General features: G+C 37.8%; 1 protein-coding gene across 11 annotated transcripts in view; it reads left to right on the top strand.

Annotated features, from left to right (window-relative positions):
• The first annotated feature begins 975 nt into the window (after positions 1–975).
• Positions 976–14,902, top strand: part of CUNH11orf65 (chromosome unknown C11orf65 homolog) — a 94,635-nt gene continuing 80,708 nt past the window's right edge. For all 11 annotated transcript variants that reach the window (XR_003317808.3, XR_008960847.1, XR_007189597.2 and 8 more), the window contains exons 1-2: positions 976–1,050; positions 7,521–7,610. Coding sequence is in view for 1 of the 11 variants with exons in the window: in XM_026505822.3 (XP_026361607.2) it covers positions 7,530–7,610 (81 nt within the window). In the remaining 10 variants the exon portion in view is untranslated. The remainder of the gene's footprint in view (positions 1,051–7,520; positions 7,611–14,902) is intronic.

Raw genomic sequence — 14,902 nt, 5'->3', positions numbered from 1 at the left:
AGACTGTAACCACCAGGGCACCTGGGTGGCTCAGTAGATTGAGCCTCGACTCTTGGTTTGGGCTCAGGTCATGATCTCCGGTTCCTGAGATTGAGACCCCCGCACCCCCACTGCTCAGTTGTGGGGGTTGGAGATTCTCTCTTCTTCTGCTCCTCCCCCTGCTTGCACACATGCTCCATCTCTTTCTCTCAAATAAATAAATAAATCTTTAAAGAAAAAGAAGAAAGATTTTAACCATCTATAGCTCTGGTATTTCTGTAACTAGGTTGGTCTAATTTTAATTTTATTGTGTCTTCATGAATAAATGAACCAAAACTTATCACTACCACTCAATCCCTAGTAGATAGAAATCTAATATTAGGGGGAAAGAATTTTGGGCTTGACACCATTATTTTCTCTTATTTCAAGTGAAAATACAAGATGTGTAGTGTCTTAGCTGGTTCAGGTAGCCATTATACTGGTTTAGCTGTAACCAGGTATGGTGACAGATGTTAACTAGAAATTAAAAAAAATAAAACTGGTTTAGGGCTTTACCAGCTAAAGAGCTTAAATTTAGAAATAGCATTGGACTACAATTACCTGTCACTTATTCTTTGATCCTGAGCACTAGCTGCCAAATCGCTAAAAGCATCCGTTTCCTTATTTACAAATGAATAAATTACTTAAATATGAAAGATTTTGTGTGTTTCTCCTACATCTTTAAAGCTCTTGGTGGAAGTGACCAGACTTTGTAGTAAGTTTAGCCCCAATTCGCAGAAAGTCACTTCCGTTTCCCTTTCGAATTCCTTTGCCTCTATACCATTAACAAGAGCAGGGATTGCTCACAGGTTCAACTATCACATTTTTTTCCGTTTCGGATTCCCTGGAGACAGTGAGGGATGGGTGAAGGAAAGGGCGGGGCCGAGGGCCGGTGCTAAGAGGGTGGGGGCAAGGGGCGGGGCCTTGAGGCGGGTGAGAACGGAAGTAGAGCGCGTCATTTCCGTCTGCGTCATTTCCGTCTGCAGTGTAACCGAGGAGTCCGGCGGTGCCCGGGACCGCAGCGATTGACAGGTGAAGGGAATGGTGTCCCCTCCCTCTCCGCCAGTACCACAGCAGTTCCACTCGCCTCTGTGGCGCCTGGTCTGAGCTTACCCTTCTCCAGCGCCCTAAAGGCCCCCTATCCCTGAGTGCCGCTCCCCAGACCACCCCTTAAAAACGTTTGGTGTCCCTGAACCGCCCCCCCCTGCCCCGCCGCCTTCCAGCCCCATGTTTCCAGCGCTGCCCACGGCCGACTCCCTGCTCGTCCTGCCGTCTCCCGGTCCCCGCTCCTCGCACCTCCGCAGAGACCTGGTTTCTCCCCCTTGAGGCCAATGGCAAAATACTTGTTAACCCACCTCACCTTTTTTTTTTTCCTGGACTTTTTTTTCCCGTTTTGGTATTTTCTGCCCCTGCACTGCGTTATTTAGAGCTGGAAAAAGGAAAAGCGTTCCTAAGCAGTGTATTAGTGGTTCTTTGCCCTCTTCCGCCCTCGGTATAAAGGACCACGGGAGAAAAGAGCGAAATCACGAAAGTGATTTTAAAAAGGTCACGAAACACATTGGTGTATTCACTGAAACAAAGGAGAAAGTGTAGGTTCCGATCCTAGCAAATCAGCTTTAATACTCTTTCCCAGGTTTTAAAGTAAGTGGTACTGAGCCTTCAAAGACTTATCTTGGGGGCTTTTTCTTAGGAAGATAAAAGATCAGCGGAGCCGTAATCTATTAAAATAATTATCATCGATTTGAGATAGATGGTCTTCCGTTTCTGAATCTGCACGTGGAAGCTGGATGTAATTCCTTCATTACTTGAAGAGTGGTTCGATGGTACTTTCTAGTATATTACAAATGAAGCAGTGTTTTCACGTTGGTTAATTTGGAGCCTCATAATAACCCTGTGAAACCAGTATCGCTGTTAATCTAAGGATCAGCTGTTCTACCCGCTCTCTTCTCTGGACTGTGTTCTCTTAAAACTACTCAAAAGACTTCCACCCTTCAATTAAATGCTTCTCTGGCACCTTTAATTTCTCCCTCACTAAGGGATCATACCTAACAACGTCTTAATATGCTTTAATTTCTCTCATATTTTAAAAAACACCCCGGAATCCATTCCTGCCGGCCAACCCTCGCTCTGTATCTCTGCTTCTAAACAGGTGTTATTTACCTAGGGTCTCGACTTTGCCTCCTCCTTAACCCCTGCCAGCCTTTCTTCCTTGCTACTCTGCTGTAAACAGTGCTTAACAAGGTTACCAGTGACTTTATCTGGCCAAATCTAGTTCTTTATTCTCAGTTTACTTGACCCTCCTTATGCATTTGACACAATTGAGCACATTCTCTTTCCTGAAATATGCGGGATATCATCATTCCTCAGTGGTGTTAGTGACTCGTTTCTGAATCAGATTAATGTTGAAAACTGGAATATCTGTCAGAATTTTGTGCTATCCATAATGTAATGGTGACACGACACGTTTATAAATGTAGTGTCCGTTAACATTTTCACCACCACTTTCTTCAGTCTAGACAACCAGCAAAACAGTAAATCAAGACCTGATTTGTACTGTTTGTCAATTTTTGTGCTGAAAATACCCTGGCCATGGAAAATTTCAAGATACAAAATGACCTCCGGTATTGGGAAGAAATGTGCCCTAGTGCATCATAATCTATCATTTCCACCATACATATACCAGTAGGTAGCACGTGGAGGCTAGTAGTTCTCAACCACAGGTGATTTTGTTCCCTGGGGGATGTTTGGCAATTTGGCAATGACTGGGGACATTTTTGGTTGTCACAGCTGTGCTGCCAGCATCTAGTGGATAGAGTCCAGGGATTCTGCTAAACATCCTACTGTATATGGGACAGCCTCCACAACAAAGAATCCAGCCACAATTATGGGCAATGCCACTGCAATGAACATAAATAACCTCGAGAAATAAATAGTAGTAAAATGTAGTGTAGGGAAGGAAAAAACTGTTTCTCTACTATCTTAGCTTTTATAATTGGGACCCGCAAATTAAACTGACAAAAGACCGATTAACCAGAAAAAAGGTAAACCAATTTTATTTTCTAGATAATATGTCAATTTTACATGCACATGGGGGTTTCACAGAAAAATTAAAAACCCAGGGGCGCCTGGGTGGCTCAGTCGTCTGACTTTGATTTCAGCTGAGGTGATGATCTCAGAGTTGTGAGATCCAGGGCCACATTGGGATCAGTGTAGAGCCTGCTTGAGATTCTCTCTCCCTCTGCCACCGTCCTCTCTACCCCATGCTTGCTCACACTCTCTCTCTCTCTCTTTCTCAAATAAATCTTAAAAAAAAAAAAGGAATTAAAAATCTAAAGAGGAGGTTAGACCCAGGGTTTTATATACCATTTTAACAAAGAGTGATAAATTTGTGAAGTGACAAGGCAAAGGAAAAGGATTTTGGACTTCTAGAGGTGGTAAATTGTGGGAAGGTAAATATATTGGGAAACTATTAAAGGTAGGGGTTATTTTAGTAAGGTTTGTAAAGACCCATCTCGCTGCCTTTTTATCTCTGGTTATAATGCTTATTTTTCTCCTGTTGGTATGGGAAAGGAGAGAGACAACACTTTTGCAAAGGGAAATTTGTGTCCCACTTTTAGCCAGATGGGGAGGGTAGAGAGCTTTTCCTGCATTTGTTCTTTCTAGATTGCCTTTAGCTCAAAATAATCCTTATGCCAAACTGGCATATTTTAGGGTAGTGTATTATGATCCCCTATAATAGATAATTAGTAGGTGATAAATTTTGAGTATTTGTTACCTTTATTTTATTTAATTGTGAGCTTAAATAATTTTTAGTAGTTGCTGTGTTTAAAAACCAGCTTACAAAATTCTTGAAAATTTAAATTTTGGTTCCACTCAGCTAATACAAACCAGCTGTGGTACATTATCCAAACCAGAAGTTTGTAGTCACGTTCTCCTATAATTATCGTATGGCTCCTACCTACTTCTTTGACCTTTTCCCCCACATTTCTGCCTCTTTTCTAAGCTCCAGCATTTCTTTCTTTCTTTGAGCCACTTAAACACACCAAGCTCCTTATCTCAGAGCATTTTCATCTTCTCTTCCCTGTGCCTGGAACTCTCCTACAGTGGTCCTGTAGTTGCTTATTTGCATCATGAAAATTAATGTCTTCTCAGTAGAGAGGCCTTCCCTGACTCCTTGTGCTAATATAACCCTGATCATTCTTTGTCCCACTATTCTGTTTTATCTTCTTAAGTGCACGTGCATTTCTTTGCGTTTTTACCTCCATATTTTATTTTATCTTATTTTTAATTTTGAGTAGGCTCCATGTTCAATGTGAGGCTCAAACTCACCATCCTGAGATTAAGAGTTGAATGCTATCTACCATCTGGGCCAGCCAGGCACCCCCGTTTTCTTTAAATATTAAGTATTTGCTTCCCTATTTTAAATAACATGCTATTCTACTTGTTCTTGATTTCTTTTAAATGTAGTTATTATCTGATAATTTTCTTTAATACAAACCTCTTACACCAAAGTGCCATAACATACATATATACTTACACTCATCCTCTCCCCTCATCTTCCTAACTAAAACAACAGAGAAATCCTGCCATAATACTAAGTAGGATTCAGAAATTTAATTGCATACAATATAATGTTGAGTCAATCCAAAGTAACTAAATATCCAGGGTCAGCCTACTTTGGAGACAGGAGCTAGTCAGCAATCATGTTATATCCAAATTCATATCATCATGGGTGATATTATCATAGAGTATATAGTTACAGGGTATTACTCTTGTAACACACATACTGGTAGGGTTAATACTGATGTTTACATAGTCATGATTATATAATTATTAATGGATGAACCAGAGCAAGCTTAGTTTTTTTTGTTTCCTTTTATCCCCCTTCAGAATGATACTTAAAAAAACACAAGTCAGACCATGTTATTCCTCTGGTGTAACCAACCATCCAATAGCTACCCATCACACTTAAAATTCTCCCTTTTCAAGATGGAAGGCCCTATGTGAGCTGTGATGCCATTATCTCTCTGCTTTGATCTCCTACCTCTTCTCTTTATTTGGCTATAGTCACACTGGCCTTCTTCCTCAGTCTCCTATTTCTGTATCTTCACTTTTGCTGTTCTGTCTGCCTACAAAGTTCCTCAGGTATGTGAATGGCCCTCCATTTCATTCACCTTTGTGCTCAAAACAGTAATACTATGTAGAATTTTTAGCCTTCTTTATCGTTTATTGTATAATTCTCTTCAATAAGTATTCAAAACAGTTTTTAATTGCTGCATGATATTAATGAAATGTTAAAATCTGCCTCCGATGCCCAGTACCCACCCTACTAAACCCCGTCCAGACAAGGAGACTGAAGTCAGAGTAAGAACTCGAGCAAGATTAAGATCCTTACAAGTGGTGTCTGATATATGTACTGGGATATCAGGTATTGGGGTATGCATGCCAGTTTCTAGAACGTTAAGCAGAAAATCAGCTGACTGTAACTCCTCAGCCCGATCCTAAGAGTAAACTTTAAAGCAATTTTCAGTGGTGAAGAACCTTTTAAAAATTTGTTTCCAATATGTTGTGGGCTGTTACTTTTGTAAAATAAAAGTGAATTACTAGAGAAAGGAAAACAAAGATGTACCATACAAACTATAAGCCCATGATGATGTGTTTGTGTACCACAGCAGTGTCAGATTGCTGGGAAACTGTCTGACTACTCTCAATTTCTTTATTTCATCTGGTAACATGCAATTCAGAGACTGGCGTAGGTTTGTGATCCACACTGAGCGTAGCACAACTCCTAGAGATCCACCTACAGAAGATCCACGCTAACCCCTTTTGTCCTACCACTCCCGACTTTTGGGTCAAGCCTGCAATGAGTTGACCTGCTAATGACAAACTAATTTTTTAAAAACTCTTCTTATTATCCAAGTAATATATGTTCATTGTAGAAGTAAGCAAAATAAACATTTAAAATTCTTTCTTAATTCTGTCACCACTGTTATTCATAGTCATACATAAATAGTTATACACATGTGTGCACACACCCACATATGTCACTTTATACCTTAAATCACTGAGCATTGATAACAGATTATCACAGCTAAATTACGGAGAGGTTATTAATAGATCCACGATAGTCCTTATGTCCTGTTTATGTTTAGTTTTTCATTGTCGTAGAACCTAGAAGTGAAGCACTCTCATAGGATGTTTATAGGTGTGAATTTGATCCGTGTTTTTGCGGACAGGATGGCAGTATCAAAATTTTAATGTGCATACTCCATTCCTTTTTTTTTTTTTTTTTAAGATTATTTGTGAGAGAGCAGGGGGAGGGACAGAGAGAGAGAATCTCAAGCAGACTCCCCTTTGAGTGTGGAGCCCAGTGTGGGACTCCATCTCACAACTCTGAAATTATGACCTGAGCCAAAACCCAAGAGTTGGATACTGAGCCAACTGAGCCATCCAGGAGCCCCCCCTTCCTTTTTTAAATGCAGTTATGTATATCTGAACTACATGCACATCATAAAACCAAAGTCACACAGTATGAAAGAGTATACTGGAATAAAACCTCCTCCAGAGTTCCAAAATAGTTAACATTAGATTCTGCCAGTGCCGTTTGTCTAGATGGGGAGACATTCCTGGTGCTTCCTATTCCACTTTCTTCCCAGAATCCTCTGTCTACTGCAACTTTTCAAAGGACTCATAAGCTATGACTTTCTGACTTCTCCCATTACTTATTTCTTCACAGTATTAAGAAAAATTATGGGTAGAATTCGTGATTTTGTTTTTCTTCTTCGTAGTCAGGCTTCATCTCTTTTTCTGACAATTTAATGCATGATTTATTAACTTGTCAGCACATTTACGAGTTACAGAGTAAGAAAAATTTTATCATCATCTCATTCTAGGCTAGGGTCCTGGATAAATTTGTGGATGGAGCTGTCATTGTGCATGTTGATTAAGAAAAGCTTCTATGGGGCGCCTGGGTGGCTCAGTTGATTAAGCATCTGCCTTTGGCTCAGGACATGATCTTGGGATCAAGCCCCATGTTGGGCTCCCTGCTTAGCCTGAATCTCCCTCTCCTTTTGCTGCTCCCCCTGCTTGTGCTCGCTCTCTGTCAAATAAATAAATAATCTTAAAAAGAATCTGTTTGAAGTCATTGAATGGGGACATGAAAGGTCATGAATTTTCAAGAGCAACTGACATTTGTTTAATACTGGCTTAGTCAATCACAATTTGACCTTAGGCCTTGAGGTGCAGTCTCCTCATCTCTAACACAAGCATATTGGTAAAATCTGCTATGCGACATTGTTGTTTAAATTAGGAAAAAGAAACTAATTGGAACATAAAAGGCAATCAATAGTAGGTAACAATTTTTATTTTTATTAAAATTATCTTGATACCAGATCTCATCTGTATTATTTCCTTTATTCAACTTCTGTTTTTCTTGAGTTCTAGTGAGTTTCATAATGAAGTTTATAAAGAAATTCTGAATGTACCCTTTTTGCTTCTTTTAGGACTTTCAGATGCCTTGGGAAGAGGAGTCAGAACTTAAAGAGAAGGATAATGCTGCCAGAGTCATTCAGAAGGCCTGGAAATGCTTCCTTGTGAGTTTATTTCATTTTTTGCAGCTTGATTACAATATAATTTATATGTCATAAGGTTCACCTATTGAAAGTGTACAATTTAATAGTTTTTAGTATACTTACGGATTTGTGTACCACCCTTTGCTTTAAAAGCACATATTTTTTAGAAGTTCAAAAAGTTAACATTAATTAATTATCTTGTTAGCCTCACAAATCCTTACTGAGCTCCTGATCAGGGCCAGGAACTTTGATAATGGCTATGATCAACAGAAGTATCACTAAGAGGATTATTTGGCTTTCACCTCTAAAACATTATTTCTTGACTCAAGAATCAGGTTTTTGAGAAGATGTTGGGGATACATTCACTCATTAAATATTTATTGAATACCTACTTTTGAAGACAATGTTTAATAAACTGTCTGAATTAATGCACTTATTTGTCATGCTTTAGTATGGTATAGCTGGTCCCGTTGGTGTAAGGAATATTCCAAGTTGATTTACGTGGTTGGGTGAGAGTCAACAGCTGAAATGACTCTATTCTTTCCTCTGTGACAGCAGCAACACAGTCTGTGTTTGATAATTTTGTGTGAAGTGGTATGGGTCTGTTTCTAGCACACCAGAATACCTGTATATTGGCTAATCAAGTCTTGCAAAATAGCTTCCATTATTTGTTTCTTTTGCCTTTTTCAAAGCCATAAAACCCATAACTATTGATTTCCAGTACTAAAATAATTGCTTTCAAAATTTACTGTTCCTTTGATGGTTTCTGTTAGCCTACTTGTTAACTAGACTTAAGCTTTTCTGTCATTTGTAACTTCATTTACCCCACATCCAAATCCAACCAGCCACATTGCTGTGTATACCTTTTTGTATTTCTAGCACTGTGCGAGGCACTTTACAATACCTCCTTCCCCTTAAGGAGTTTCAGTAGAGAAGCCCTGTATACAAACAGACAAGCGTGTGTGTATGTGTATTTTAACAAGATGGTAGACTGAGCACACATTTTCACTTTTTGACCCTGCAGAACCCTATTGAAATGATAGTACACAGAAAGTTAACCCATACCAGAGAAAAGGGAGTTCATGAGCAGATTAATTTTATCTCACTTTTGGAAAACCAAAAATAGATCATAGCATCCCGTTGGATAGAACTGTGTAGAAGACTTGCCTCGACACACGTCAGAGGGGCTCCCGTGAGAGCTGGTTTGTCATTGGGACCCTAGAAAGGATATCAGTTTGGAGTTAGCAATTTAAAAGAGCTGGAAGGAGAATGACCATAGGCAAGGGGGTTAATTGTATGTAGTGTAGCTGTGACAGATGTCTTTGCTGTCACTTCAAGCCCCAAAGCTACAGGTAGATGGATATTTACCATTGGTCAAAAAATTTACTTGTAGGTGGATATTTACTATTAGGGAGAAAAACCCTGATGGCTTATCTCTTTTTTAAGAAATTAAATGAACCATTTGGAAAAGCTAATTCTGTTGTGGATTTGGCACTCCACAGTAAAAAGTCTCTTATTTTTAGTATTTGAAAGACACCCTGCTTGATTGCTGGCTACCTAACCATAACTCCCTAAGAAAGTCTGTTGGTTATCTATTTCCACCCACAGTACAAAGCTCCCAGACCATCTTCCCATTCATATGTGAGAACAGTGGGGAAATAGGAGACTTACAAAAAAGCCCAGGATACTCCCACTTGTTCCCTGGAAACATTGACACAGACCTTTATTCTTAAGTATTAATGCATAACCAAAGATCAACTGATATTTAAGGAAAATCAGTGATTAAAAAGAAAAAAGAGAATGAGAAATGAAAAAAATGAAGGAAATAAAAATGGTGATCAATTTAGATAAGATCAATATATTGAATGGCTCTAAGTGGGTTGTATTCGGAGATAAAATGGTACCCCCTGCAACAGAAGGCATGACTGCACAGTTGCATTTAAAAAGTGGTTAGAAACTGAAAAGAAGCTAACCATGAGAGCCATGGTTCAAATATAAAGTTGATTAAAATAGTTTTGAGATTCAAAGAGAATACATTTGATCTTTTTTTTTAATTCAATTAGCCAACTTACAGTATATCATTAGTTTCAGATGTAGTGTTCAATAATTTATCAGTTGTGTATTACACCCGGTACTCATCATAGCATGTGCCCTCCTTAATGCCTGTCACCCAGTTACCCCATCCCCCCACCAACCTCCCCTCCAGCCACCCTCAGTTTGTTTCCTGTAGTTAAGAGTCTCTCATGGTTTGTCTCCCTCTCTAATGATTTCCCATTCTTTTTTCCCTCCCTTCCCCTACAGTCCTCTGCCCCATTTCTTTTTTTTTATTTATTTGACAGTGATAGAGACAGCCAGTGAAAGAGGGAACACAAGCAGGGGGAGTGGGAGAGGAAGAAGCAGGCTCCCAGGGGAGGAGCCTGATGCAGGGCTCGATCCCAGGACTCCGGGATCACACCCTGAGCCGAAGGCAGATGCTTAACGACTGAGCCACCCAGGCGCCCCCTCTGCCCCGTTTCTTATATTCCACATGAGTGAAATCATATAATTGTCTTTCTCTGATTGACTTATTTCGCTTAGAATAATACCCCTCCAGTTCCATCCACCTTGATGTAAATGGTGAGAATACATTTGATCTTAAGTCTAGAAACATTCTGCCCCAGGTGGCTCAGAGGATGACTTCTAACTAAGGATGCCTAATTTTAACACATTACATGGCCCTATAACTGAATAATCTGCATAGTCCAGCTAATGTAAATGAAGATATTTTCTCACATTTGAATATTTTAGATCAAAATAATATATATATTTAAGTAAAATAATATAGAAAAACTTACAAATAAAAGCACTTCTTTTACCCCCTCCTACTCTTCTCTACCCTCATATCCTAAGGCAACCACTTTTAACTATTTTTTGTTTTAAATCTTATAGTAGTTATTTCTGTTTCTTCATAATATGCTTGTATAATTATTTTTTATTTACCAACTTTAGAAGTGATCTGTTGACTTTCTGCAAAGATAATTGAGACTTTATCTTGCTTATCCCTTACACAGCCTTGCTTATCTCCCTTCCTAGTATCATATGTGATTGTTTTTTAGTTCTTCTGTTTGTTACCTTATTTCTTTAAAGAATATTTAAACCTTTGTTTCTTGTTCCATCATGCTAACATAAGATTGTGTGACTTCTTATTATATATGATGAGGACATAAGTATCCCTACCCCCTTCCTTTTTTTTTTTTTTTAACCTATCCTCCCAATCTTCAAATTCCTAAATGCCATTATATCTACTAATACACTGTCAATATTCACTTGGAGGAGTCTCTCATATATCCTGAACACAAGTCCTTTATTGAATACGTGTGTTGGAAATATTTTCTTCAGACTGGTCTCATTACATTCTTAAAGGTATTTTTTGGTAATGAGAAGTCTTTAATTTTCATTAAATCCAATTTGTCACTTGTTCTTTATGGTTAGTGTTTTCTGTGTCCTGTTTAAGAAATGTTTGCTTAGGGATGCCTGGGTGGCTCAGTTGGTTAAGTGTCCAATTCTTGATTTTGGCTCAGGTCATGATCTCATGGTCGTGAGATCAAGCCCCACGTTGGGCTCCACACTCAGAGTGAAGTCTGCTTGAGATGCTCTCTCTCCCTCTCCCTCTGCCCCTCCCCTCTGCATGCTGTCTCTCTCTCTCTCTAAAATAAATAAATCTTAAAAAAAAATAAGAAAGAAATGTTTGCCTAAAGAGGTGACTGTTTCAAAATGGCAACATAGGTCATTCTCAACTTCAGTCCATCTCACAAGAAGACCAACTAGCAACTATCCATAGAAAGCATTCTTGTGAAAATCCCAGAGCCCAAGACCAGAGAGACCAGGAAGGACCACATTAGAAGGATAAGAGGAGGGGATTCACTTCGATCACATCACCTGGCACAAGGCAGCCCTGAGTGGACCCCACTGGGCCTTTCCTTTCCCCAGTGGGAAAAGAGATCCCAAGGTGGACACCCAACTCACCCAGCATAGTATTACATGTCAAATATATTGAAATAAATCTGGGGCAAATGTTTATGTAATCTGAAGCCAGAAGATATTTTCCTTATGTTTTTTCTAGAGGCTTAATTGCTTTAGTTGTAGATTGAGATCTAGTATCCATCTCAAATTAATGTTTGTGTATGATGAGAGGTATGGACAAAGTTCATTTTTGTCTTTATAAATAACCAAATGATTAAGTACCTTATATTAAAAATACCATCCTTTCCATAGTAAATTGCAGTGGTGCCTTTTGTTTAAATCATATAATCATATATGTGAAGTGTTCTGTGTTCAGTTGCATTGGTCTATTTGTCTTTATTTGAGTCAATACCACACTGTCTTAGTAACTGTAGCTTTATCAGATGTGAGGGTATATGGCACTACAGTCCTCCAACTTTGATGTTCTTCCTGATTGTCATAGCTATCTAAGGCTTTTGCATTTCCATGTAATTGTTAGAATCAGTTCATTAATTTTTATAAAAATTACTGTGGAGATTATAATCGGGATTGAATTGAATCAATAGATCAATTTGGGGGAGAACTGACATTTTACTATACTGAGTTTTCATGAACATGGTGCATATCTTTATTATTAGATCTTTAAAAATTTTTCTCCATAATGTTTTGCAGTTTGCAGTGTAGAAGTCTTAAACATCTTTCTTTTAACTTCTGGGTATTTGACATTTTTTGATGCTGCTGTAAGTGGTATTATTTTTAAATTTTATTTTCTAATTGTTCATTTCTAGTTTATAGAAATAGAGTTTATTTTTATCTGCCAACCTAATATGTACTTATTATTTCTAATTGCTTTTTTAAAGATTCCTTTGGATTTTCCACTTAAGCATTCCTTTGGATTTCCACTTTGAATGGCAACTTTTATTTTTTCTTTGCAAACTTTATACCTTTCATTTCTTTATTGCACTGAATAGACCCTCCAGTGCAAGATTGAATAGAAGCAGTAATTATGGACATTCTTGCCCTTTTGTTGAACACAGAAGTCATGTAATATTCCACCATAAGCTAAGATGTTACCTGTAGCTTTTTGTAAAAACTTACCATCAGTTTGGGAAATTTAACTTTATACTTAGTTTGCTTTTTATTCTTGTTGTTTTGAAAACTCTGGGTGTTGAATTTTATCAAATGCTTTTGCTGCATTTACTGTATGATTATATGATCTGTCTTCTTCATTCTTTTTATGTGGTGAATTGCATTGATTGATATTCGAATATTAAACCAACCTTGCATTCCTGGAATAAACTCCACTTCACCCTGATGTATTATTATCCTTTTCATATATCCTGGATTTGCTCTGCTAAACTTTATTGACACAAATGAACATACCTTTTAGAATTAAAAAAGGAGAGAGAGAGTGAGTTTCATTCAAGCACAAGTTGGTACAGCTGCCCTGGATATGCAGTCTTCACAAAGAAGAGAGTACTTTGGTAAGGGAACATTTGGTGTAAGGTTATATACATTTTGTACATAAAAAGTTACAAATTATTAGACAAAGAACATTTTATAAAGTTGCAGACCTTATTTTAAGTTTCTAGTATATGTAGGGCTGTAGACTTTAATCTTACAGGAACCAGGGAAGTTTCTTCCTTTTTGTGTTCAGAATGCCCCTTTCTGGTTATTTACTTTAAGCAGATATGCAGTGTATACTCGGGGCAGAAATAGAATCCGTGCTTTGAGGTTTTCCCTAGGCATTTTCACCTTTGGTAAATATGTTAAGGTATAGTCTCCCCTGGAGTCCAGGAACAGAACCCACAAGAATTAAAAGTTGATAATTTCTTTTATCAACTTTCATTTAGGATTTTTGCATATTTGCTCATGAATGTATTTTTTCTTTTTTGTGCTATCCTTCCAGATCTTGATATCAAGATTGTGATTGCCTCATTAAGGGAGTTGGGAAGTATTCCTTCTGTTATATTATCTGAAAGAGTTTGTGTGATTAATGCTATTTCTTCTATAAATATTTGAGAGAATACATTAGCAAAACATTGTGTGCTAGGAGCTTTTGTTATGAAAGGTTTCTAGTTAGGGATTCCATTTCTTTAATAATACAGGACTATTCAAATCTGTATTTCTTCTTGTGCCCATTTTAATGTTGCTTTCCAAGGAATCTGTCCATTTTCTTAAAATTGTCAAATTTATTTGCCTAAAGTTGTTTATAGTCTCTCTCACTATACTTTCAATGTCTGTAAGATCTGGGGTGGTATTGCTGATATGTGTTTTCTCTCAATTTTTCTACGTTCATCTTAAAAAAAGAAAAACAAAAAACCCTGGTTTTTGGCTTTGTTGATTTTCTCTGTTTTAACTCTACATTTCATTAACTGCTTATCTTTATTGTGTTTTCCTTCGTCTTTTGAGGGAGTTTGATTTGCTGTTCCATTTCACATTTCTTGAGATGGAACATTAGATCTTAGATTTTACACATTTATTCTTTTTAAATAATATGTGTGTTTAAAGCTATTAAGTTCTCCCTGAGCATTACCTTAGATATATCCTACAGGTTTGATATGTCATATATTTATTACCTTTCAATTTAAAATATTTTACAATTTCCATTGTGAATTTTTTGACCCATGATTGATTGATTTTAAAGATTTTATTTTTAAGTAAACCCTCCACCCAATGTGAGGCTCGAACTCACAACCCCAAGATCAAGAGTTGTGTGCTCTACCAACTGAGCCAGCCAGGTGCCCTGACCCGTGAGTTATTTAGACATATGTTGCTTATGGATGCCCCGGTGTCTCAGTGAGTTAAGTGTCTGCCTTCAGCTCAGGTCATGATCTCAGGGTCCTGGGATCAGGCTCCCTGCTCAGCAGAGAGTCTGCTTCTCCTTCTCCCTCTGCCCCTCCCTTTGCTTGTTATCTCTGTCTCTCTCAGATAAGTAAATAAATTCTTCAAAAAATGCAAAAGAAGTATGTTGTTTAATTACCAAATATTTAGGAGATTTCTAGTTACCTTTCTACTACTGATTTCTGGTTTAATTTTACTGAAGCCGGTTATTTATATGATTTTAATAACTTGAAATTTGTTGAAACTTTCCTGGTCTAGAAAAAGTCTATTTTTGTAAATGTTCCATATGACCTTGAGAAAAAAATGTATCTGACATCATTTAGGTCAAACTGGTTAATCATGTTATTCACATCTTTGGTAGCTGTGTTAATCCATTTGGACTGCTATCATAAACTACAATAGACTGGGTAGATTATAAACAACAGAAGTATATTTCTTACAGTTCTGTAATCTGGAAAGTCTAAAATCATGGCACCAGCAGATGTGGT

The sequence above is a fragment of the Ursus arctos genome, unplaced genomic scaffold (assembly GCF_023065955.2).
Source record: "Ursus arctos isolate Adak ecotype North America unplaced genomic scaffold, UrsArc2.0 scaffold_22, whole genome shotgun sequence".
Taxonomy (NCBI): Eukaryota; Metazoa; Chordata; class Mammalia; order Carnivora; family Ursidae; genus Ursus; species Ursus arctos.
Note: the sequence above shows the minus strand (reverse complement) of the source record. Positions and strands in the feature narration are given on the sequence as shown.